This window comes from Harpia harpyja, chromosome 5, assembly GCF_026419915.1.
Source record: "Harpia harpyja isolate bHarHar1 chromosome 5, bHarHar1 primary haplotype, whole genome shotgun sequence".
Taxonomy (NCBI): domain Eukaryota; kingdom Metazoa; phylum Chordata; class Aves; order Accipitriformes; family Accipitridae; genus Harpia; species Harpia harpyja.
In genome coordinates this window covers 66,416,358-66,443,043 of record NC_068944.1, presented here as the reverse complement: position 1 = coordinate 66,443,043, position 26,686 = coordinate 66,416,358, and the positions used below count along the sequence as shown (strand labels likewise).

The following is a 26,686-nucleotide window of genomic DNA, read 5'->3' as shown; positions in this document are numbered from 1 at the left end:
AGTGAAGGTCAGTGTCCAGCATCTGCAGGTATCCTGAATTTCTCTCCTGCCAAGGGCCACCTGGAAGTTATTTGTGAGCAGAGGAGGAAAGCTTCAGTAACCTGTATGACTTCAGTTCCCAAGTCACTTGTATAAAAAGAAAATCTCCTTCTAAATGAATAAGGGGGAGGGGGGTAAGAGACTCAAGAAAACAATTCAAACCCCTGAAAGGCCAAACATGTCATCAATAAGCCCATTCTGTGGCATGGCTTGCTGCTGCCCAGCTGAGGACAAAGCGCTGCAGACATCCTTTGGTGCCATGTCCCCACTGCTGGCTCACTTGGAGAGAGGCGTACTTCATCTTTGTTCAGATGCTGAAATGCCCTTGAAAGCAAAATCCCCTGCGAGGAGGTGGTTTGGAGATAAATTTGTGTTTGGCAAAACCCTCTCTGCCATGGGGCTGTAATGTGCCACGGTGACGGTAGCCGGCACTCTGGGATGGTGCCTAACACAATTACACCGTGGCGCTTCGTGGCCAACGCTGATGCTCGGTCCAGTGTCCTTCCCTCGGATGGCATAAAATTGGTGTCTGTGCATCTGAAAAGAGAGCAGCGCTGCCCAGGTTCAAGCGTAGGCCAAGTATGAAGAAAACAAAACAAAACCTCAGCGGCCTCCTGTGATTTAGACAAGCAAAACTCCCGCGCCGGAGGACAAAACTGCGCTCTTTGGATAAGCGCTTATCGTTCTTGAAGCTGGCACAGCAGAGCAGAGCAGCCCATGCTTCAGAAAGCAAAGTAATTAATTCTCCTTGCTCCCAGCCGCAGCAGTCTCTGTTGTGCAATGCTGCACCGCAACCAGGCATGGAGAAACTTTCTTTCCAATCAAAAGAAGTATTCATTTTTTTGCTCTGACACAGCAGGGTTGGTCTTCCTTTTAATATTACTGAAGACAATGTCTGCCTTGCCTTTCCATGACCTTCAGCGTGTGGCTTCGTGTTAAAATTTCCATCCCCCCACATTCAAATGCTGGCATTAAAAAGAAGAAGGAAAAAAAAAAGATTAAAATTCCTTTTGTTTAAATCCCTAATAAGGGAGCCTTAGAGCATGCTGCCCTTCAGACATGGGGATAGGGCTTGCCTTGTGCTCCTGGCTCTGGGCTGCTCACCTGGGCTCTGTTGGTGTCCTGGAGAGCAGGTCAAACCCACAGACCCCCTGCCCCCACCCAGGTGCTCTCTGACTGCTGTTTTGCCCAGCTGTGGTTGAAACCTGGTGGTAGCTGAATTTGGCCTGGAGAAAAGGTTTGAAGCTGTGCTTCTGGGGTACTTCTGCTCTCCCTCTGTATAATGGGGCTAACGATGCCAAAACCACTGGCATCCTATTTCTGTCACAGCTGCTCCAGAGGTGTCCCTCATTCTTAGCTTTACAGTGCCTATCTCCAACTGTGTCACAAGTAATAATAACAACAGCAGTCAATCGAATTTAGTGCTGATTTAAATTCCTGGTTGCAGGCAGCCTCCCTGGCTTTTCAGGGCCAGCTCCCCAACTCAGAATCCTCCCCTCACCTGGAGGCAGTTTTGGGGGAGAGTATGGGGGGAACATGGCACTTCAGGTGAGGCAGCAGCCAGTGGGGCTCAGCAGTTGAAGCTATGGCCAACCCAAGTGAAGGTAAATGTTCAAAAGTGCCTTGGGAGAAGCTGGAGCGGAGTTGTAGACAACAGACCATCAGAGAGCAGCCAAATAAGCGTGAATTTGAAACCCCAGCTACAATGAATAGGTGCTGGGGAAGATCCCTTTAGGAAGAGGTCTAACAGTTGGGTGATAAGACATGATGCTGCTGTTTGATGCATGTCTTGGGAGCACACTGAGGCAGGAGGCAAGGTCAAGTATTTCCACCTCACCGGAGAACTGCATCATCATTCACCAGCATTAGCTGGTGGCCCCAGCACTGAGATGAGGGGGACTGCCAGGGTTAGAGGATGACAAAAAAGCAAAATGTCAGATTTGAACATTTAGGTACAGATGTATGTTAAATGCCACCATGTGGCAAAATGCCTTTTGGTATTAGTGACTTCATGTGAGCGGTTTGGAGCGGCCAAAGAGGCTAAATAGCTCTGTTGCTTTTGAGCTGAGGAGATAGTGATGTTCTTAATACTGGGAGGGATTTAATCACACATGCATGCTAATGTGTTACAAAGCACCCCGGGGCATGCCATGAGCTCCTGCTTTAAAGGGAGGAGAAATTCCCCCTCTGTGGGAATAAAAGAGCAGCTGCAGCAGGGGCCAGAAATGCCAGCCAGGCTGGGGGAGCAGCTGGCACCTTCTGTGGGGCCCCCCATGATGAGGGTTGCTGAAAATGGGAGACAGGGAAGATGTTTAGGGAGAGACTTAAAGGTGGAGGGAATTAAGGCAGGAAGGTAAAAGCTTTGCCCAGAGAGCTGTGCTGGGGAAGAGGGATGTTTCAGTGGGATCATGTGGGATGTAGGGTCCTGAGGAGCTCCGGTCCCGCTCACTCTTCTACCCTTGCGTCTTTGCCTCTTGGAGAGGGAAAGGCTTTGGGTGAAAGAATAAGAAACACAGACAAAACAACAATGATTTGATACAAATACAAAATGAAGCTTCCTTGCTGGAAGTCAAGACACGGCCAAGCTGAATTCCAGCTCTTGCCTTTAGCACATTGTCGTGGTTTAAGCCCAGCAAGCAACAAAGCACCACGAGGCTGCTCGCTCGCTCCTCCCCCCACAGTGGGATGGGGAGAAACTATAAAGAAAAGCTTGTGGGTTGAGACAAGGGCAGGGAGGGATCACTCACCACTTACAGTCATGGGCAAAAACCAGACTCAGCTTGGGGAAAAAACAAAATCAATTTAATTTACTACCAATCAAATCAAACCAGGATAATTAGAAGTAAAACCAAACCTTAAAACACCTTCCCCCCACCGCTCCCTGCTTCCTGGGCACAGCTTCACTCCTGGATTCTCTATCTATCTACCCCCCACAGCAGCGCAGGGGGATGGGGAATGGGGGTTGGGGTCAGTTCATCACACCTTGTCTCTGCCGCTCCTTCCTCCTCAGGGGGAGGACTCCGCACTCGTCCCCTGCTTCACCGTGGGGTCCCTTCCACAGGCTGCAGTCCTTCAGGCGCAGACTGCTCCAGCGTGGGTGCCCTGCAGTGTCACAAGTCCTGCCAGAAAACCTGCTCCAGCGTGGGCTCCTCTCTCCACAGGGCCACAGGTCCTGCTCCAGCACGGGCTTCCCACAGGGTCACAGCCTCCTTTGGGCACCCACCTGCTCTGGCGTGGGGTCTTCCCCAGGCTGCAGGTGGATATCTGCTCCACCGTGGACCTCCCTGGGCTGCAGGGGGACAGCCTGCCTCACCGTGGTCTTCCCCACGGGCTGCAGGGGAATCTCTGCTCCGGTGCCTGGAGCATCTCCTCCCCCTCCTTCTTCACTGACCTGGGGGTCTGCAGAGGGGTTCCTCTCACATTCTAATCTCCTCCTCCACCACTGCAGGTTCCCCTTCTTAAATCTGTTCTCCCAGAGGTGCTACCAGCATTGCTGATGGGCTTGGCTTTGGCCAGTGGTGGGTCTGACTTGGAGCTGGAGAAGCTTCCAGCAGCTTCTCACAGGAGCCACCCCTGCAGCCCCTCGCTCACTACCAAACACCCTGCCACACAAACCCAATACACACATTTATTTTGCAGTCTTGTGAATAACTACATATGTCTCTCAGTTTGTCCATAAATGCAGACAAATGGTAGTATTCCTTTAACTATTTCATAGATGTGTTGCAAAACCAATGATTTTTTAGATTAAGATTGCTGTACACTTAATTTTACATGATATATTACTCTGGGATGATATAGACTTTTAAGAAAGAAAACAAAAGGAGTGAGAGGATGAGTTTGTGTACATAGAACTTCATCTATGAAGAAGTTTCATAGATGTCCCATTTACTGTGCCCGAGCGAATTTGCTGCCTGTGTGGTTCTCACAGTATACTTAAATTATGAGAATTGTAATATAATTAGAACTACCATTTTGGAGCATCATGTCTGATGGAAATAAGAAAACAATGGAAAAACCCTGCTTTTGCTTACCGCATTCTAGATGTGTGCTGTGTGATTAGGTCTGGTGATTACCTGGTCACTCAGCTCTTACCTCCATCCTCACTAGAGCTTGCAATAATCTGATTGGGGTATGGTTCAACTGTGTAACACCCGAGAAACCCCACCTTGGGTTTTTATGCTGCTTTTTCATTCCTTTGCCACTTATCTCACATTCTCTTTCTCTCGATACATTCACTTTTCCTGCTGTACTATGAATATTTCCAGAATTATGCTCAAGAGTCATAACTGCTTTGCACTGGTTACTGATCAAATGAGTACAGAAGTCCTCATGTTTGCTGATCTAAATGATCTCAGGTCTCTCTTTTTCCTTGGGAGATGATTAAAAAAATTCCTCTCCATCACTGGTGTGTTTTTTCCTTGCTATCAGGATGCCAAATGGACTTCCTACAACATTGCCTTTGTAATTAATTCTTTTTCCCCCTTCTGTAAACTCGTAAGATTTCAGGATGTGTCTTTTTGCTACCTAACAGTATCTGAGGGATATGAGATGATAGGGAAAGTTTTAGTGACTAGATTTCTGCTAATGGCAAATACAATGTATAAGTATTACTTAGCTTGGTTGCCATTTTACCTGTGTATTTCTCTAGATTTTAAGTTATCACCACATAATTATCATTATAGTCATAATCACAAAGATTTCTTGCATAACCCCGCACTTCTCCCCAAAGCCTGTGATGGTCCACATGGTGCTGGAACACCCCTTCTTCTGAGCATGATCCCTGCAACTGCTGGGCTTCACCCTGCAGCAGACGCAGACTCCCCGCACCACATACTGGCTGACTTTCAAAGCGATGCATTAAATGGAATTCCCAAAGGTCAACACTGGAGCTCTGAGGTTAGAAATGGTGCCAATGCAGTGATGTGGTTGAAAGTGAAGAACTCTTTTTTCTTAAAAAAAAAAAAAAAAAAAAAAAAATTGTGAGAAACAAATCATTTAGGCCATAGCAAGATTCATATATGCCGAAGTTTCTGCCCCAAAACTTCCCAAGGTCAGGTTGGATGGGGCTTGAGCAACCTGATCTAGCAAAAGATGTCCCCACCCATGGCAGTGGCATTGAATGAGATGATGACCTTCTGACTCAAACCATTCTGTGATGCTGCTGTTCTCTGCTGTCCGAGTGGTCTCTCGCCATGATCACATTTAATAAGGCTTCTGTCTGACCTGTCCTAAATTGTACCTGTGTTACTATGTGCTTGGAGTTCCCAGATCTCTGACAGCAGTAAGGAGCTAACAGCAGCTAATTTACTGAGCAGCACCCTTCCCAGCATCTTATGGACCAGGCAGAAGTCATATGTGTATATAATGAGAACCCACCTTCTTGGCAGCATACTAGCAGACTAAATTAAGAAAGTAGAGGCCACCTAATTCAAGTCATTCCTGGCTTCCAAGTCATGGATTTTTCTACAAGCCACATTATAAAAAAAAAAGTGCTGCACAAGTGCAAAAATCTGATTTTTTTTTTTTTTTTTGTGTTAACTAGATTTCTTCTGATTAGAACATTTCAAGAGACTTGGGTTAAAACACATTGTGAAAGACGTCAATCAAAACCTGAGCACCAGGGCCTGCTGGTCCTGAGGACCTGCCCAGGAAAGGCTGTCCCAAGCCATCCCCTCGCTGCAGGGCTTCGCCAGGCACAGGGCCCCGCTCTCAGCCACGCACCGTGGTGCAAATGCCAGGGAGGCAAGGCTGTGCAGGAGGAAACTCGGCGTCAGCAGCCTATTTTCATCCATGTGCAACGAAACCCCCATGGCCAAGGCCATCCCTAATGGCCGCTGCATACAAACAATGTCCCGATTGTGCCTCGCCGCCTGGACTCCCCTAGAAACGCAGTCACTGCGTCGGTATTAATTAAAAACAAAGCCTGCCTGCAATGCCCAGTTTGTGAACCTGTTCCGGCAGCCACACTGAAGCAATCTTTGCAGGGACCTGGGTTGCTTTAAGCTAAAGAAAAGGGGCCACCGGTTCGGCTTTCCTTGACGAAACCTGGTGTCTGACGGTTTGGTACCACACCACAACCTGCCTGCACAAACCTACCCGTCGCTGCCATTCTGCTGACACCAGCAAAGGCCATGCCAGTCTTTTGCAAGCCCATTTATTTGCTGTGGGAGAGCTTCAGCTTTATTATCTCTGCGATGACAGACTCCAGGGCCGCTGCTATGGTTTTATTTGAATTGCAGAGATCTTAAAGCGCCCCAGTCCTGGCCCCTAATCCCACCATGTCTGGGGCTGTACAAATAGAGAAAACCCAGGTGAGTCTTGTTCTTCCTAAATCTTCTGCCGAGCTCCCAGGGAGCACTGCTGGTTAAACAAAGTAGGTCAGCGCTCCAGACACACAGACATATGCGCACATCAGACAGGAGAGATGCAAACTGGAATATTAAGCCACCAAGTGGCTGTTAAAAACTGTGTACATGGGCAATTAAAATATTAGCATCCTCTCATGTAAGCAAAGCAGACAGAAATGGCAATTAGTTTCAGTTACAACTTTGGAGTCCTGGAGGAGCATCCTCAGAGGCATTTTCTTTTTGGCTACCTGATGCTTGCATCCATTGATTTGACAACCCACATGGGGGGTACGGACATGACTGCACAGGCATCTGCCTCCACACACGCAGGAGTACTACGCACAGCACCACATGTGATGGGACGTGCATGCTGTCAGATTGCGGTTGCTTGTGGAAGAGCTGAGGTTGCTTCCCCACCTCTTGCTGTTGGCCCATGACATAGAAATGCAGCAAGTGCAAGCTCTGCCCTATCCAGTCACTCCTCTTCAGCACTGAACTAGACAACTTTATTGTAAGGAAAGTCGCCGAGTGCTTGCTGCTGCCCACTGCAAACCTCCCTTGACACTTAAATGCCATGCTGATGATTAATAAAAATAACTCTGTATGGGTGAGTCATGGAGACAGTTTCTTTCATTCATTCATTCAGGTTGTGACTGCAACCAAAATAAAGGTGCCCCCCAAATTCCCATTCCCAGGCGCTATCCAACCCCCTCGCACAGGGAAGTGCCATCGAACACCAGGGAAATAAACATCAGTAGTTCACCAAGTTCACTTTAATCTGGTTAGTGTTTGCCAAGCTGATTACTGCAAAACCAGTTAAAACTCCAATCTCAGCTCTAAAGACATTGAGCTGTTGTGCACCAAGGAGAGCTGGCGGGGGCCGAGTTTGGGATTTTAAATGGAATAAAATAAAATTAAAAAAAAAAAAAAAGAGGAGACGAGAAAAAGGTTACCAAAATGTTTAGCCTTTGTTTTATTGAGTTACAACAAATGAGCAACAAGTTAGAAAAGTTGGATTTATTCAAACTCCCTAGCATCCTATTTGTGCAGCGTACTGAAAGGTGGGTAAATTTTCCAAACCCAGCTCATCAGAGGAACGCACCGGACGGCTCTTGCACCCGCTCACCTACACACCCATGCTCCTGCTCTCCTCCTCACACATGCATGGACAGACACTCTCACACAAATCCAAATTAGCAGTATTTGAAAAAAAAAGTGCACTCGAGAACCTAGGATTGATCTAAAAATTTAGTGGCAAGGGTTAATCAGAAATTTCTGTTCTGCGCTACAACATCTAAAGCTGGAGGGCAGACTGTTGGTTATGGTGTCCATAGTTGTACCAGCCGAAAAAACCAAACAAGTTCAGATGATGAAGCATCTTAATTTCCTCACTCCAACCCCTCTGGGGGTTGTACTGCATGCTTAAACAAAAAGTGCTAAAAAAGAAACCCCAAAAAGGCATTCTAGCCAAATCTTCAGAGACCCACAGCTGGGGCTGGCTTGTAAAAAGTGAAGTACAGGAGCTGGAGAAGACTTGCCTTGTAAGAGCATGGAAAAGCAGAGATTTAAATACTTCAATCAGTAGCAGGTGGCCATAAAATAAAACAAAAAGTCAAAACAACAAGAAAAAAAACAAACTCCAACCACTCCAGAACGACCCTCCCCAACCCCATAATGTGTTTAAGTGGGCTGAAATGTAAACCGGGGTGGGGATCTGGGCTCAGATGTTGATCCGCACCAACAAGACTCCACAAGATTGCAAATCTGTCTTAAAATGCTTCAGAAAAAAAATCTCCTCTCCCTCCCCCACAAAAGACACTTCCCTCCCCCAAACCAACCCCCAAATTTCGCAATGGCATTATATGCAAGAATAACTTGCACCTATTAAAAAGTTAACAAAATTTCCACATTGTACAAATCTGTTCCAGTAGAGGAAGAGGCTGGGCAGGAAAGTGGGTAGGAGAGAAGCTAAGGAGAAACCTATGTACAAGAACCCTTTTCTCTTTCTTTCTTTCTTTTTCAATGCAGTAGTAGGACTTTGGCACTATAAACGATCCCATGATGATGCTCCATGAGAGTATTTCTCGCTGTGCCTCTGCAAGCGCGGTTTGAGACTTGAAGTCGCAACACGCTATCTCACCCCAGGCAGGAAAATAGTTTTCTTCTATTTTCAGACAGCATTTCCCCTTCAATGTCAGGACAGTGCAGCTGAGGAGTAACCCTGCAAAAATTATAAAAGCAGAATATTATTTTTGAAGGCACTATGAACAACTATTTGAGCTGTCAACTAACACAGCATCCAGTTTACATCCCTGCACATGCAGTAGCACTGTATTTTGTATTAACCATACCCTGAAGCCTACCCCTATCACAGCCTGATGCTGCGGTAGGGTGCCCGATTTTTGCTGTATGTAACACCCAGCTAATAATCCCGTATAGATTTCTAACAGGGACATACAGCCCAGCCTTGACTCTGCTGATCCCTCACTGCTGTACACCTCAGGCAGATCCTCATGCTGGCTCAAAGATGATGTGCACATGTTGGGGGCAGCTACTTTGCGACCACAGGCCAGATGGTGCTAAAGGCAAGACGACTTCAGGTCTTTCTTCCCCGGTAAATCCTCTCATTAAATATTTTTTTGGCATGATTTTAGAAAATAATTATACAAACTGCAAGACAATGGAAAAAACTGCACGTGCCTGTGCTCTGCAGAGCAGCTCCCTGGCTCTGCTACAAGTCCCGCACCTACATAAAGGCTGCACCATGCACCAGTGATTAAAAAACAACCCCCCAAAAATCAACCTTCAAATACTCACCCGCCTATACACATCCCCAGTTCCCAGCAGAGAGCAAGGGCTCTATGACAGGGATTATGTTCGGCATGTTTTTCCCCATTGAGGCATAAAGGTGCAAGAAGTGCAAGCACCCACTCAGGCTGGAGCTGCACGCAGCAGCACGAGGCGGCTTCCCTGCACCATCCTCCTCACGCATCCTGCAGCAGTGAGGTTTACTGAAACCTGAGTTAACCTGTTTTTTCACACCTTTCATGAATGTTGCTACCAGGTCTGTCATTTCCCGCAAAAGCAGTGAGCTCTGTCTGGCATCTGCAACGCAGAAAGCAATACGGTCGAGCCCAGTAAAAGGACACAGGCTTGCACCAACACCAAAGGCAAAAAGTCCTCCCCATCCTTGCGACCTTTCCTCAAACAGCCCCCGGCTCCTCCTAACTCATTGGAAAGTTTTAATTGCTGCATTGTGTTTTGCTCCCCCCTCTGAAGTCCTTCATTGCATTACTGCTTGGGTCTCTGACACACCTCAGTGGTTTCAGGGAAAACAGCAAGTCCTCTTTGCTTCAGCCTCACTCCCTGAAATGCTTTAGGGTGATGTGAATTTTGCAAAAACCACTGGTCAATCCCATGCTGACTTCAGGATGGTGCCTTGGAGCCCAACACCAGTAACAGGCACTATAGCTAGCTTTATGGATGAAACCCTAAACCACAACAAAAATAAGAACTTGGACAGAAACAGAGGCAAACCCCAGTAGTGTTCACTTTTACCAGTTTCAGACACCGAGGAATGCACTGGGCCACCAGCAACTGCGTGATCTCAGCTCCCCCAGCGATGCAAAAGGGGTTGGAGATACCAAGGGGACCCCAGACCACCTCTGATGCCCAGTACAATGCATGCAGCAGAAGCAAGGGGTGACTTCCTTCAGACTTTTTGTTTTTCCTCTGGCGTGCAACTCCCAGACAGGGTTTTCCTTTGGCACATCTCCACAGAGCAGTGGTCACAGCCATCAAGAACCAGGGCACGCATCTTCTGGGGTGTCCACCTACCTCACTCCCCCTGTGAGCCATGGACTTAGTGCCTACCTTTTGCAGGGTTTGGGCTTAAAATGGAGGTCATGAGGTAACTCTAAAAAAGAAAGTTTACAGTGGAGACTGTGGTGGTGAAAAAAAGTAAGCTTCTGAGAAAAAAACAAAAGCTCTGGGCTGAGGAAATACTGATCTTGGGAAAACCCCACGGCGAGACAACGCTGTGAAGAGAGCCAGCGGTAGCTGCCAACGACTTTGGCATGCTCTGGTCCCGCTCTCATGTCTGAGCTGCAATTTGCTGATTTAATTTAGAACCAGTTTCTGTTTGTCAGGCTTGTGGGGACAACAGACCTAATTTTGACCCGTGCCGTTTGAAGGTAGGAATATCTCTATTGATGGAAAGTGAGCTAAAGCACTTTCTTGATAGAGCAGTTGAGCCTCGTTACAAGAGGGATGCGAGTCTTCATTACGCAGCATCTAGAGCATTTTCAGTGATGGCTTTAGTGCACCCTACAGCAGCCACTCAACATCTTGAAGGTCACAGTACCCTACGGGGACCGATCTCCCAGCCTCACCATTTAGGAAACCTGACCCGCTCTGTGAAATAAATCAAATTTGGCCAAAAGCTTCAGGTATGGACTTAGTAACAGAGCCTTTTCTTAGTCCAGGGATAATATTTCAGTGCCTGGTGTGAATCCTGCTCTTGCCAAGGCTGGGTGCTTGTGAAACTCCCACTAGCTGCAGCAGCAGAATCTGCTGAACACATATCAGTTTTGAAGAACTCAATTTTCTAAGGCATAAGGTCTGTCTAGGCTGTAACACAAATACTCCCTAATAGCTTCAGAAACTACACACCAGAGCAGAGAGTGACCGAGATGGTCTGGAAGAGCTCAGGTTTTACAGAAGTCGCACACAAATTCAGCCAACAACAGGAGTATGGAGATCGATCACTGAAAAACGTTCACTTTAAACTACGTACATCAAGCTGAGAAAACAGCAACGCCATAAATAGCAAAGGAGCATGTTTCTGCCTGATGTAGGGTTCAACAGTGAAAGTTTCACATGACTGTGGCTGTGTGAGAGTCAAGGGAAGTCCCTTGTCAGCTCTTCAGTCCACCTCTTACCTGCAGCTAGGTCAGTCACACAACCCCTCTAAGGTACTGAGGGGTATAACATGAGGAAAAATCAGACTTTTATATGACAACAGGCAGAAACAATCTCTCCATCAGGTGTTACAGTCTTTGCTTTTGAGTCATACCCTGGATGTCACCTAAGAAAATGCCTTGTTAATTTAACACCAAAGTTTTAACTAAAAGTTATGTAAGACAGGCTTCACAAAGATAAGAGTGAAAGCTTATCCTGAAGGAAAAAGGAGTCAGTAGCTGAGATTTTTCCACAGGTCCCATCAGTGTGGGGTATAAAGCTTCCAGCTGTTGTGTCACAACGTCCGTGACAATGCCTCCATGCGGGTACCAGAGAGCAGGCGCTTGCGTTTCTAGGCTGAGACTTGCAGGGAGAATAAAGGAAAATGAAAGAGAAAAAGACTTTGGGCTTTTGTCAAGTCCCCAGGCCAGCATGCTGAGAAATGCGCAAAGAACAGAGGACAAAATGGTCCTCTGATCTTACTGCATCGTCTTCACAGCGGAAGCCCTGCTCCAGTGCATCTCTTCTCAGTAGGTGTATTTTACAACCAGCCACTGGAAAGCTCCTCATCAAAAGGACAACCCAGCAAAAGTTTAGCTGAGATCAATGTTCTTATTAAAATTCCTCTCTGTTAACACTCGAGCACCTTCACAGCCCTGGAGCTTTATGGTCTGTGCCACAGCACAAAGGCAGGAGGTTCATCCCAAAGTACCCTACGCTGCTCGCAAGCACAAAATGCAGGCACCAAACTTATGCTGCTGGAAGAGGGTTGTTGCAGAGCTTAGTTTCATGGCACAAGAGGTTTGTAAGAAATAGTGGTTTCAGGCAACCCCCCTCTCCTGCCCTCCTCCCCATTCCCTCCTAGCCCCTGGCCTGCTCCCTCTCCTCAGTATGAATGTTTATAGCTGGAAGGGGGAAATGGTCTGGAATAACAACCCTGGAAAAAAAAAAAAAATCCCACAATGCATTTATTCATTGCACATTTGATTTTAAAAGGCAAATCAGAACCTGTCTCTCCTTTCTTATGTGGCTGCACAACAGTGGCACCCCAGCGTGCCTCCAGCTGATGTTCCCATGTCCTTCTTCGTTTAATCTCTGCCTTTGCCACACAGGTAACACAACCTGCTCCTCACATCCCTAATTACCAACTTCTGCAAGCATAACGCAGGACACTGCCTTGCATTGCAGTCTGGAGCTTTAAGATACTTTGTGATACAGATGCTGTGATAACATTTCTCAAAATTAGCCGACACAATTCATAGTCCAAAATAAAACCACTGCAGGGCTTCCCTTTTCAATGCAGAGAAAACATCCAGAAGACTTTTGGACAAGCACTGCGCAAGGAGGAAGTGGAGGGCTCTAGGCTACCCAGCAGGGCTTGCTAAGAAAAAATGCACCTCTGCAACAGATATTAGTTCAATTCAAGTACTGCGAGTTGCAATAGTAGAATTCTTCAGTGCAAGTGTGGAGGGACTTCTATCAGTCCTGGCTTTTGTATTTCCTTTTTCTTTGACTTTTTAAAATTTTTTTTTTAAAGAAATGCTCAAGTATATTATACTTACTAGACACCAGAAAACTACTAACTCTTTCTAAAATAGATGTTCTCTCACTGTAGTTGTTAATGCAGGGTGCTGAGCTTTCTGTGGAGTAAGTTCTAGCTTAAGGAGACTCCAGTTTGGGAGAGACAGCCTCTGTTATACTGAACACAAAATGTTACAGGCTCCAGTGAACTCAATTGAACGTGCAAGTCAAGAAATGCTGACAGTGCTTGCTCCAGATTTATACCTGTGCAACTGTGATCAGAAACAGGCTTCAGGTCTCCAAATAACACATCCTATCAGATTGTGAAAGATCGTATAAAACCCCCTTAAAGAAAGGCCCTGCAGCTTGCTTTTAAATTCAAGATCCTGTGAAGAAGATCTGCTAAAACACCCACACAGCTTAGTCTGGGGCATTTCCTAAGCCTCTAGAGTGAGCAAGCAGAACAAAGCAAGGTTGGAGACAGTTCTCACCTGCAAGAGGAAGACAGCACATTTGCATGAGCCACTTCAGTCCCCACAATTTTTTTTTTTTTTTTTTAACTTGCTGTTGCATAAAGAAGCATCTCTGTCCTGGGCCCTTCCCCCAGTGACCTTTTATTCTGAGCAGGGCAGGATGCTGCAAAGGACGGACCCAAGGTGCAAAACCAGACACAGCCTCTATTCACAGGAGATCAATGATCTGTTAGCAAGGGGGATATTAGCAACTAGTGTTACTTACTATTTCTTTGCATGGCTCAGCTGCTATGTTTTACATCAGGTGCTGCAGAGGTTACATAGGTCATTTAAAGGCAGAAAGTTCAAGGTTTAATCACTTATGACCAAAAAAAAGAATAAAGATAAAATATCTCCTTTATCCAGGACTTGACTCACAAGGAGACAAGAAACAAGGCAAACAGCACTAACCCCTCCCCTACCATGCAGTTGCTTTAATTTACAAGCAGGATGGGTCTCTCTTTTGTTCAGGCATCCAGCAGGCACAAGGATCCGGCAGGCATGGGCTCCAGGATGCTGGAAGCACACCAGACAGAGGCAGGCTCAGAGAAACAGGACACCATCAGCATTACCTGTCTATACGTGGGAATTGTCTCCAGATATACTTTCAGAGTCAAAGTCCGCCAGCTCTGCCTGGCCTTCAGGTGCTGTTTGGCTCCAGCTGTCCGTACAGTCCGATGCAGCGTCATCCTCACCCACTGTCACCTCCACCCAGTTGACCTCTGCCGGCTCCTCGTTCTCCTCACTGCCATGGCTGTTGCACTCCAACCTGTCTGTACCCTCCGCTTGATTCCCCAACAAAGAGTCTTTAAGTGGTTCGCAGTCTCTTTTTGCTCTCACCACTAGTTTCCCCGCATTCTCTTCATTCAGTTTTTTATGCTCCTGGTAATGCTGCCGTGACACCTCATTACCATTCTTTGGACTCTCGATGTGTTTTGATCCCTTTTTCTGGCTTTGATCGTTATGACCATCAACAACATACTGCTGCTGGTACTGGTCAATCCATTTAAGTGACCCTGATCTTAGTGAAGACCGGTTTTCCTTGAACCAGCGAACTATTTCAGTTCTTGTGAGCCCAGTCTGAGATGCTAACTGGTCATACTCTTGGGGTGATGGCCACTGGGTCCTTGCAAATGTGCTTTTCAGTAGATGAATCTGCTCTTGGGTTTTCTTAAACGTGGTGGAGGACCCAGATAAAGCACCAGGGAGCTGAGAGCTACTCAGCAGTTCTGCCTGGCTTATTGCACCATTGGGAGTTCCTTGTTCTTTAATTTTTCTGTATGATCCCATTGAGTCCAAGACAGCTTTCTCCATGCTGTCCCTTATCTTTCTCCGCTCAGAGAACCACGAATCTATTTCCCTCCTACTCAGTTTAGTCTCCACTCGAAGCCTGTCCAATTCTCCTTGGGTAGGAAAAGAGCATCTTAGGAAACTCTCCTCAAGGGCCCTAAGCTGCTCTTGGGTTTTCTCTTTGAATCTCTGGAGAGTAAAATCTGTGTATGGGTGAAACGAACGTCCATGTCGACCAGCTGAAGGTGCTATTTGATCTTTCCCTAAAGCATCACCAGGGATGTGCACAATGCCCCTTTGACTTCTGTACCTGTGGTCACTGAACCACTTCTTGATCTCGCTCCTGGAGAGACCTGTTGCCTCTATCAGCCGGTAGACTTCTGCATCGTCGGGAAACTGGCTTGCCATGAAACTGGCCTTCAGCTCTGCTATCTGCTCCTTTGTTTTTTTTCGCTCACTGGCTGGTGTCAGTGGTACAGCATTCAGCTTGGCAGGAATCTCAGGCACCTGAACTACGTGAGGACGCTTGGCCTCTGGGGCACTTGATAAGGTCTGTATCGTCCTCTTTTGCCCCTGGTTCGGGGCAACAGCAAGCGTAATTGGTGAACAGGAAACAGTCGAACCATTTGACACGGGAGTCAAAACCAGACCAGTCTGGCCCAGTATCTGACAAGGCAAAGCTGTCTGGATGATGGGCTGGGGCATTTTTGCAGTTGTCAAAGGAGCTGGCAGGACAGTGATGGTTTGGGGAACTGCCTGGATAGTACCATTGAACATCTTCTTTCTTGCCTCCTCCACTTCTTCAGGAGACCAACTTATACCATGCTTCAAACGTTGAGTAGCAAACCAGATTCGGATTTGTTCTTCTGGATGTTTTGATGCTGCCGTCAACCACGACAACTCTGCTTGTGTTGGGTAAGGAAATTTATTAAAGGAGTTGATCATGGTTGCATTAGTATCCAGTGCAGAGTTGTATTTGGTACTGTTCAGAGGTACCGGGACCTTGGGGACAAGGTTAATATTTGGTGGCAGCTGTACAGAGGGCATAACATGGGCTAACACATCATGGAGAAGGTCTCCATTTATACAAGCAATAGCTTCAGTGGCTTCAGTTATGATGCGGGGGAGAGCGCCATCCACATGGTTTTCCGTAACTCCCTCTTCTGGCTTTTTGGGACCCTTCTTGGTTTCCCCTTTAGGCTTTCCCACTTTCATCATTGGTGTTTTACTTGCGTTAATTCCCCCATGAAGGGAATCATCACACTCTGCATTTTCTAGCCCACCACTTGTGACAGTGGCATCATGAGCAGTGGTCTCAATGGACTGCTCTAAAACAGTCTGATTATTGCGTTTAATTAATTTCAGTTTAAAGTTAGTCTCTCCCGGGTGGTATTTTGTGTTGTGGTCAGATAAGGAATCGTATTTTTTGGTTGTGAAGTTGCATTCAGCACAGACATAGAGGGGGTTGAGAATGACATTTGGATGCTGAGTGTCAACATGCTCTGTAAATTCATTTAAGTTTTGTGTTGAGTAAGGGCAGTATTTACACTCATAACCACCCTGGGGTTTCTTAGACTGATTTTCAGCTGGGGGCTTTGCCTCAACCACTTCGCAGTCTTTGACTGAGCTTTCTGAAGGCCAGTTTTTTTTAGAGTCCTGCTGTGGTACGCCAGCCCCCTTCTCTTTAGGAGCCTCTACACCCTCGGCACCTTCCTGCTCCATGACTTCAGAAGTTCGCACCATACAAGGAGTTGTTGACTTTCTTTTGCTAGCCATGGCAGCTGCTGGCAGTGGGCTGTCGTCCCAAATGATGACTTTTTTTGACAGGGTGAGCAATCAACTCAATAGATCTTGCAAACAACTCCAACCTTCTTTGATTATTTTACTCTGTTTTGTTTAATGAAGAACTTCCACCCCAGCTGTGACCATCAGCTCCGCCAGTAGACCTGTCAGCTGCATGACACCTGTGAAACAAAGCACACATCGTTAGGCACGGATCTATAAAACACAGATTTAGCAGAAAGCCACAGCTCAAGATATGTGCATTCACAAGGCCATTTTGGACAATGGAAAGTACTCTTCCTCCTCCCCATCATCAACTTAAGAGTCAAAAATCTCCCCACAAAGAATAAAAGCAGTGGGTAATTCGCAGTGAAGTGTGCCACAGGAAGAAAATGGCTTTGAAACAAGTAAGATGAACAGACAGGGGATTTTAATCTCCACTAAACTCAATGTATTTAGCTGGAAAAGAAAGAAGATACTGCTATAAATACTGCATCTTTTTATAGAAGCTGCAGTTTCTATTAATTATTATTTTGAAGCCTGCAGATTTGAAATTGACTGCGATTTATATTAAACTTAATTACTTCCCACTGTCACTTACCTTGTAAATATGTCTACTAAATGATTGTGGTTACTAACGATGGGTGATTTCTAAATAAAGCTATAGGGCTTGCCTTGGTTGTAAAAGCAAAGGCAGAAAGAAGAGTTAATGCAAATCAACACTTTCAAAGGCCTGTCTCTTGACGAGAGGTGGGTTCAAAGAAACTGCAGCAGATCTATGGAGGCTTATCAAGTCTCTTCCAGAACAAAACGTTCCTTAAAACACCACTTTTCACTCAATATTGACAGAGGTAGCTAGCAAAGGTCACAGAAGCCCTTAGATACCTTTTAAGCAGGGTCCCTTCCTGTGACCCTTCTGATATTTTCATCAAGCCCCGATTTGTGCACATCACTCCCTACAGAATTACAAAATTCCATTTTTAAGCATAATTCATATGTCCAAGCATTTTTGGAAGTTCCCAAATGCAAGAATTCTGTAAAACATATTTTTAAAAGGATCTGAGGTCAACATCAGTCAGAACAACCACAAAGAAAAACTACACCAGCTGTTTTAGGATCTACCCGCACTCATCAGGAGTGGGTGGAGGGAAGGAGGGGAATTTAGTTGTCAAAACATTTTCATTAATTGGAAAAAAAAAAAAAATTAAAAAAATGTCACTCTCCTATTTGACAAGATGCTTTTTCTAATCAATCCTTGACTCCAATTTGCTACTTTTTCTGATCAGATGGGCTCTGGATTCGTAATACTTCCAGTCCTGATGGAAAACTCATCTTTTACAATCAAGGAGTCCTTGGGATGGGGTGGGGGAGGCACTGGGGTTTACAGACTGGAGGAGGATGGAAAGTGGAGATTTGCAGAGCGGGTAAGACCTGCATTGATTTTTGTAGAAGTGTATTAAATGGAGAATCTGAACTAGAGATCTAATGAAAGATGTGCAGGATGGACTAGATGATCTTTAAAGGTCTCTTCCAGCCCAAACCATTCTATGATTCTATGATCTCATGTCTAACCAAATGCAGATTTTCTTATTGTGAAGCCTGTAAATGGTAAGCTGCATCCAGTACCAAGCAGACATGAAGATCAAACCAGATAAAATCCCACTGCCGTTACATCTGGACGCATCCAACATCAGGAGACAGTTTTTAACCACCTCAGTGCTGTCCCTGAACCTGCTCCTCCTGCTTCTGCATTGGCACGACAGCCAGAAATAGTCACTGTAAAAGCAACCGCTAACTTCTCAGTTCTGTTTGCAGCTGATGAATACTTTGCAGGTCTCTAGAGCATATTTCTGCTACTCTGCCCATCACAGATCATACCACTCCTGTATATATGGAAACTCAAAATTATATACTGTCAGACAAAGCAGCTCCAGCTGGGGATTAAGAGCAGGGATGGCAGGTTCCAGCTCCATGTACTCAAAACCCAGCGTGAAGCAATTCTCCATACACGAAGCACTTCATAAGTGAATTCTCCATGAACCACCTTCACAGATAAGGCCCTTGCAAAATGCAAGCTGTGAAATGCTAAACGTGCACCACAGAGAAGATGCTGTACAGAGACGCTATTAGTTATATTGCAGATGCCCCAAAACAACCACGCGGTGCTCTGCGTTCACAGCCACCACCACCTCCACACCTCCCAGCTCCAACAGAGGCCAGGGATGCTCCTGCACACTTGCTTTGATTCGGTGAAGCACTGGAACGTCAGCTTGAATTTCAAGGGTGCATTTAAGCTCCAGGTGCTTCCCTGAGAAATGGAGCATCTTTGCTCAGCTCTGTGAAACAGGGAAGGGGCTGCCTGCAGGCTTATGGCTCTGCCTCGGTCAGGATGACACAGTGCCATTTCCCTCTAATCTAGGATCACCAACATTGTCATCATTATTCCCCAAAGCATTAGTACGTCTGAGCCAACATCTCCTCTTTTCTTTCCTTTTTTCCTTCACCCTTTTAGTAATAAGCAAGCAGACGAACAGTGGAAGAAACAATGCCTGGTTTTCTACAGATTTGTGCTGACTGACCTTTAAACTGTATTACACTGAATATTCTCTATTATTTCCACATATTCCTTCAAAATTCCCTTCTACTTCCCCTCACAATCATCTTCCTGCAGAATATTTTGGCTGCGATCTGTGGCTTGCTGCATCCTACTGCAGACAGGATCAGAAGCTAGAGACAAACGTGCAACTGCCCAAATGCCCACCTTCCTGGCCACCCATTTTTGATGATGCTTGCAGAAAATTAATTATCTTTGAAGCCTCTTCCTTTGTACCCAATTTGGCTGAAGCAGGCCAAAAGGTGAGAGAAGGGTGCAGAATGGGCTCTGTAAGCCTGGCTGCTGCTGGAAACAGGGTGAGGTTGATCAGGCCACCTCACTCTGCCTTGCAGATCCCACCATGCTCATGACATTGACTTTCATAGACAAGGGAAGGGATGTGCAAGGCAGTGCCCTGGGACAGGGTGGTGGAGATGAGGATGGAGCCATGGCTCCCAGAATGCTCCTTGACAGCTCACTGTCCCTCCCAGGCCACACAGCTGCACCTAATGGTCTGCTCCTTTTCTGATGTATGACCTTCTGCAAAATTCATGTGGCAACATCAGCAAAAGGAAGAAAATTCAAAAGACATCAAAGACAGAGCAAGGCTTATTTATATTTCACTGAATATCTGCCCCCACAAAGGAAGAAAGAGCTAAGAACAAAAAGATAAAGGAATGGGATGGAAGAGAAAGAGTGGGGAACAAGAAACATCTAGGTTACAACTTGAATCAATCAAAGGTTTCTTAAAAGTCAGACTAAATGTTTTGAATTCCCCAGTCTCTGGAAGCTCAGCGAGCTCTCTGCTGCATTGAGTTGCTGCGCTGAGCTCCCACCTCTCATGAGGATCAGCCCCAAGCAAGGATGCTCTGATACGGAGGAAGGGCCAAGGTCCCTCCAAAACATATATAAATGGTTAGACACATGAAAAATTCTGTCTGATACAGTTTTCCTAGAAAGTTGTACAGATTGTTGCTTCTCTTCCATCTTCTATTCCACAGAGTGGTTTTCTGCAGGTCTAATTGCTGGTTTGCTAACTCTACACTTCCAATAGTTTTTCTGTCACATGAGAATCACTATGCACCACAGAAATCAAGCCCAAGTCAAATGCTTCTTTTTGGAGGTCAGTAACAAAAACAAATGAGTTTCAGTCCAAGATGTGCAGTTTGGGGGGCTCACAACCAGCCAGAGACTGTCTTTGTTCCTTCAACCTGCATCCTGAAGGAGAGGGAGGAAATGAGGCCCAACACCTGCATGACCAAGGAGAGTTTATTGGGACCTCCAAGCCACAGCCCCTCCAGGACCTCGGTAAGGATGTCATTTGGGATAAATCAATACACAGTTGCCAAGGAGGACAGACCCCCCATGGCAGATCCGTGGGAGCTGTATCACGTACATTTGCAGGGGCTACCACGTCTCATCCAAAGATGTCAGAGAGAGCACCAGGAGCATCTCACAGCTTTCAAACACAAGCCTCTCGCTGGAACATCAAAGCCCCAGCGGACAGCTTTAAGTACGCAGTGTTACTCCTGACAAAGCTGCTAAATGATGCCGCTTCAGCTCCTCTGATTCAGGAGCAAGGCAGCTCTTCCGAGCTGTTGCTCCGCTGGAGCTCAGCAGGCAGGGGAAAACACAAACCTGACCCCACAAACCTCTGGATTTCACCTGCAGATGGCTGTTCCTCCAGCTAGCGATGACTACCAAAATTTTGGGGGGCGGGGGGGATAGAAAAGAAGAGAAGATACCCTCAGCAACAGCCAAGGCTTAGCAACCAGTGCATCCTGATGGGAACCTGAGCTACACTTCATCACCTGAGCCACATCCATGACACACCATCCCTCCGATGGCCAAAACTGACATCTGATGCTTGATGAACAGGTCTGCGCTACGGACAGGTCAACCTCTATCCCTAAAGCTGGCCTGGTTCACTCTTTATGTTTACGGACAGGACCCTGAACAACTGACCTCCTTTTTGGGCTGCTGCCACTGTGGGGTGCCCACAGGCGTGGGGTGCAGGGGTACTGCTGCTGGCTGCCCCGTGAGCAGCCAGTCCCCCCAGACATGGGGAGGGAAGGCAGCCCCCACCCCTCCAGCTCACCTGCCACATCTCCTGCTTGTCTTGCCATACTGCGAGGGGTTGCAAAAAATAAAATAATCTACTTTTTTGAATGAGCACATGCACAAAGCAGCAAAAGGTAACCAGGTGAAAACCAAAAGCGCTTTGCTCCAAGCAGACAGCTGCCATCATGAACGAGGTCCACACCAAACCACAGAGAGCCCATGTGCAGGAACAAGAGCTTTCGATTTGCTTTGCTTCAGCAAAGCCATCCAGGATGGGAGCATACAGGTCAGAAGCAACGTGTTCTTTTAAACCTATATCCCCAAAAAGTGCAGCACAGCAGTTATGAGTGAGGCCCTAGTCTGGTTTTAATTTCTGAAATTTGTTTAAATTTGTTTAATTAACAAAATAACCCACCCACAGTCCTCTGATCTTTCAAACCCCTGTTAAAATAGCTCCAGAACATCTGACGTGAGAATGAAGTGGGACCTAATTTGGGGACTGTGTACATGGCTGAGGAAACACCAGATTTCCTACGTGGTCACTTGGTCTCAGACTGGGGAAACTGCAGAGAACTGCACAGGGAAAATAAACCATGCTTTTAGATCTGGCTGGCACTGAAAAATGTTTGCCTGTGTAGCAATGCCACCTTCCAGCAGCAAAAGATAACTGTAAGTTATCTTTTAAGTTCAAGCAAAGGGATGGAAAAAATAAACCAAAAAGCTTTCTCTTGCCAAACATTGAAATCTTCTATCTCCCATCCTTCGTGCCCATAGCTAGTTTTACACACCCCCCCCCTAAAAAAAGCAAGTATTTGGGTAGAGACTGAACTCCTTTTCTGTAGTTCCCACATGGGCTCCTCTGAGGTGGTGGCAGAGCGGGAATTTTCCATGGCAGCTGGGACACAGCCCAGTCACACAAAGCATCGGCCAAAACCCTACGAGCTGCGGCTGGGGAAGTGGTAGAGCAAGGGAGAGACAGGGTGAGATGCTGTCTGTCTTCTCTCATACCCCAAAACATGAGTGAGTTAGAGTTAATTCTCCCCATAGCAGCCCTCGTAGTGCTGTGTTCTGCATTGGTAGCTAGAAAGGTGTTGATAACACACCAGTGTTTTGGCTACTGCTGAGCAGTGCTCCCACAGCATCAAGGCTGTCTCTCCAACATTTTCGCCCCCCTCAACGGCAGGCTGGGGATGGGCAAGATCTCGGGAGGGGACATAGCCAGGACAGCTGACCTAAACTAACCAAACAGATATTCCATACCACATGACGTCAGCTCAGCTATAAAAGCTAAGTAAAGGGAGATGGAAGTGGGGGCATTTTTGTCTTCTGGAGCAACCACTACCCGTACTGAAGCCCTGCTTCCCAGGAAGTGGCTAGACATCGCCTGCTGATGGGAAGTAGAGAATAACATCATTTGTTTTCCTTTGCTTTCGCACGCGTGACCTTTGCTTTCATTTTATTAAACTGTCCTTATCTTAACCCACAAGCCTTTTGTTATATTTTCTCTCCCCTGTCCAGCTGAGGAGGGGGAGCGATAGAGCGGCTTTGGTGGGCATCTAGTGCCCAGCCAGGGTCAACCTACCACAGTGAGTCTGAAAAAGGCTGTCCAAAGACAACCAAATTTGAAGGGGTGTCAAATTAAAAAGCAGGGAAAACCTTCACTTTGGCAGAAAGGAAAAAGTGCACCAGACATAACACCACTTCGTGCTGCATCTTGCTTCCAGCCGAGGGCTGGTAGAAGGTAATACAACAGAGGCTGAAACAGGTTGAACCCCCACCCAGTGCAAATGGCTCTTTACTTTTCACAGACATACCTTGCTTTTTTTTTTTTAAAAAAAACCAAACAAAACAAAACAGAAAGAAAAACACTTCAGCGGCACTTGTGTGATTTGCCAGTAAAATCTTTCTTATTTTTCATCTCACTGCACCATTTGCTCTGCCCTTTGCTAGCAGAGAGTTCCCAGCACCTAGCCTCATCTGAAAAAGAACAGTGGGAAAACCATCACCATGAGGATACCTGCAAATAAGTACAGAAATATAGGGTGTTTCATTTGCAAGGGCCAGCTGTTGTTTAAAGAGGGTGTAAGCATTTTACTGCTTTTCTGCTTAGGAGTTCAGTCTCCATGAACAGCATCCTCTCTGCTACACAGGACATGCAACAGCAAATTACACTCTTGTAATTTAACTCCTCCCCACCCCCCCAAAAAACCTCCCACCAACCCTCCCCCATCTCTGAACGTGATGATTAATATCACAAAGGTATAAACTCCAACTTACAGCTTTCCCATGCCGCTTCCCCAGCATGGGGATGCAGCAGGAGTAACAGAGGAGGTGCACGGCACAGCACCAACCAGAGCTCACTAGCACAGGCTTGTCGGACACAAGTCTTTCAGTCCCTGGAGTTTTTTGGGATACTATCCCACTTTATCACACAGTGAGTGGATCTCAACAAACCTCAACGTGGATACCACATTCTGCCCTCGGATGCCAGCAAGGCCCTGCTGCCCACCACCTTGCAAACACTGCACGTTGCTTTTAAAGCAGACACCACCTGCACCACTTTTTTCCTGAGCTGAAGAATTTGCCACCCCTTCCAGGACATGTCACCAACCACACCACGATGGACCTCAGTGGGCCTGTTCAGTTCTGGCTAACTTCAACGATAGTCCTCTCCCTCTCGTAACCTTCCAAGCTCACGGGTCCCTGGCTCCCCCAGGACTCAAAAGCACATGTCCCTGTGAGCATCTCTGCTTTTAACACTTGACTCCAACCTGTGTGGCTGCCCAGAAGTCATGCCATAGAGTTTAGAGCAGAGCAGAAATTAATTGATATTACTTGACAGCATCATAACTCCCCCATGACCATCTACTCTTCACCCATGAAGGCTGCAGCAATGCAAACAGATGTGGCACAGAGCAGAGCTATCATCCTGCTCCATATCAGAGACACTGAACTCACATTCATTAATGTTGTGGCAATATTCTCCTACAAGTCCAAGGATGAGAGGTGAGATACACATTTCATGGTGCAAAAAAGGAACATGCCTAGGGTGATGTTTTTGCTTCCTTACAACTGTTTTTAGCATGCAGCTGCTACAGTAATATCAAAAAGCACATCAGCTAGCACAGCAAAAAAAATGCTGTTACTCTCCACTGTGATAAAACACTTAAAAACATTGCTTAATTACATGCAGGAGAATAAGCAGAAGCAAACCAGGGCAAATAATTCCTGCATGATGGATCGGGACTGTAACGATTTACAAAAGAAAACCACAGAAAGAAAGGCAGGTTTTGTGAACTAGAGCAGAGCTTTTAAAACAGCATTTAAGTCAGAGCAGCCTAGAGCTCCAACACTTCTGCAGTTCTTTGTAAGCTGAATAAAACACGATTAATGGGGAAGTATACAGATCATTACAGCAGTAATTTTTGCAGACATGTGAAAAAATAAATTTGAAAGCGTGACACATTTTCAATTCGCATATGTCGGTGTAGACATTTCTAATTGGAAAAAAACCCCACATAGATGTTTGTAGCAGGGTGCTGTGGCCATGAATTTTTGTCTACAGAGAAGCAGCAATTGATAATTTTTCTCTCTTTTAAGGACCAGAGGCTCACACCTTTCAAAGGCGATCAGCAAACCAAACTGCCTCCAGGACTCTTGACTCCCCCCCAAGCAACGTGTCCTGTGAAACTGGATGTCAACATATCTGTGAAATGGGGGCAGAAGCAAACCTAGCGCACATCCTGCCTCTGCCTTGCACCCCTACAGCACAGTCACCGAGAGACTCTGGAAAAATACACAGATAAAACAAAAATGAGGGGTTTTGGTGGAGATGGGCTGAGGGTAGGATGAAACGAGGTTTCAAAAGGCACCAACGGTAGTAGAAAACCCTGGAGAACTTCATGCCTAAGCCAATCCACGTGAAAGCTGCCTCTTTACGTTAACAGCTCAGCTGTGATGTGACCACTGTGTAGAGATAAAGAAACTTATTCTGGAAAACACAGATATTCTGGAAAAAAACCCCCTCTGTAGGCTTTACCAGAATAGGTTGTCAGGCAGTACCATGCAATAGGCATATTTCAGAGTACACCACTCACACGCTATTCTTTTGAACTAAAATGTTCTCATTCAGGCTGCTGCAAAGCCAAAGACAAGGGAAAAATGGTGGGTTTTCTGTGCTGCACGTTGTACAAACGCAAGTGGCCAACCCCTTCCCAGAAAAGGGGAAGCTGAACATCGTGTGCTGTGAATTTTCTATTATAAGTACTCATCTGCAGTCGCTGGCTTGTGTATATATATTTTTTTCCTTTTTTAAATGCAGGCTTAAGTTTAGTTGCTAAAATCTGGATTAGGCCCGACTTTAGCTTTTTTGCTCTTCAGAAAAATGATAGAATAACCTACTCAGGATGAAAAACAGCACCTTACAGACTGGTTCATGCCCTGAAACAATATTTATATTGTAGCAATGGTCACTTGTCCCACCCAAGACAGTGGCCTTAATCTCAGGCTAGGCAGCAGATGGTCCCTCTCCAGGAAGGCACACATTGGAGAGGATGGGGCAAGCAACGGGCAGGAGGGAGAGCACCAGTGCCGAGGTGGGGACAAAATCCAGGTTTTTCTTCACTTCCCAGCCACTGCTTTCTCCTCCGGAAAAAAGGGTTGGCAACCCACAGCTTGCACACGAAATGGGGTGTGTGGGCAACTGCGATTGGCATGCAAGGGCTGTGTTTCTGAAGTTGGTGCAGTTTGGGAGAAGCTTTTTTCCTTGTAGTGTGGGCTTCTGCCAGAGGCATCTGCTTCAGGGTCCTGCTGAACACGTGGCTTTGCTGGTGCTCTCCATCGGAGCTGCAGATGCTCAGGGCCAGAAAGGGACCCAAAGTCCCAGACCTATGACCATGCACACTCGAAACCCAAAAGGTGCTAGTGGGTGCACTCCTGGGGCCTCGCTCTCTCCTTTGGGAAGGAAAAATACAAACTGACGTCTTCCAAGCAAGAAGATGTATGAACCACCCATGCAAGATACAGCCAGATATGTCAGCAGATGTTCTCAACAGTCATAGGGGAGCTGAATCTCTGTCCAATGCCCTCCATCGGTGCCTTCCAGGGGCAGCAAGCTCCTAAGATTAGTCATGTACCCTGTCAAAATTAACTCCTTTAACCAGTGGTGTGTTTACTCCTAGGGTGGGTACTTGCATGTTCATAAGAGAGAAATAAAGATCAACAGATTTCTTAAGAGAGAAATAGAGACACTATAAAAACATTCATTCTAATTAGTTTAATTACTTGTCTGTGCAGCTCACTGAATCCTCATCATTGGACTGGATTAAAGTCCCTGGATTCAAGTAATTCTTTATGTTGAGTTTTTATCCAGTACCATGTGGTGGGAGGACAAGAGACTCACAGACAGAAAACAAAAATTATCTGTAGACACTGTCTTCAGCTACATGGGTAAAACCTGGATGTATCCATCTGATTTTATGCAGGAAAAAGATAGTTTATTCTGTTTGAATGTTCAGCTTCATTTCTTTTCAGGTAGGCTTTTAAAGAGTGAATTTTCTTCTGGGAAAGGAAGGGCTGTT

At 46.2% G+C, this 26,686-nt stretch overlaps 1 protein-coding gene across 2 annotated transcripts in view; it reads right to left on the bottom strand.

Moving 5' to 3' along the window:
- Window positions 1-7,338: 7,338 nt before the first annotated feature.
- Window positions 7,339-26,686, bottom strand: part of ZHX2 (zinc fingers and homeoboxes 2) — a 77,636-nt gene continuing 58,288 nt past the window's right edge. For both annotated transcript variants that reach the window (XM_052787210.1, XM_052787211.1), the window contains exons 2-3: window positions 13,954-16,635; window positions 7,339-8,610 (exon numbers count right to left, since the gene is read on the bottom strand). In XM_052787210.1, the coding sequence (XP_052643170.1) occupies window positions 13,958-16,447 (2,490 nt within the window). In that variant the 5' untranslated portion in view covers window positions 16,448-16,635 and the 3' untranslated portion in view covers window positions 7,339-8,610; window positions 13,954-13,957. The remainder of the gene's footprint in view (window positions 8,611-13,953; window positions 16,636-26,686) is intronic.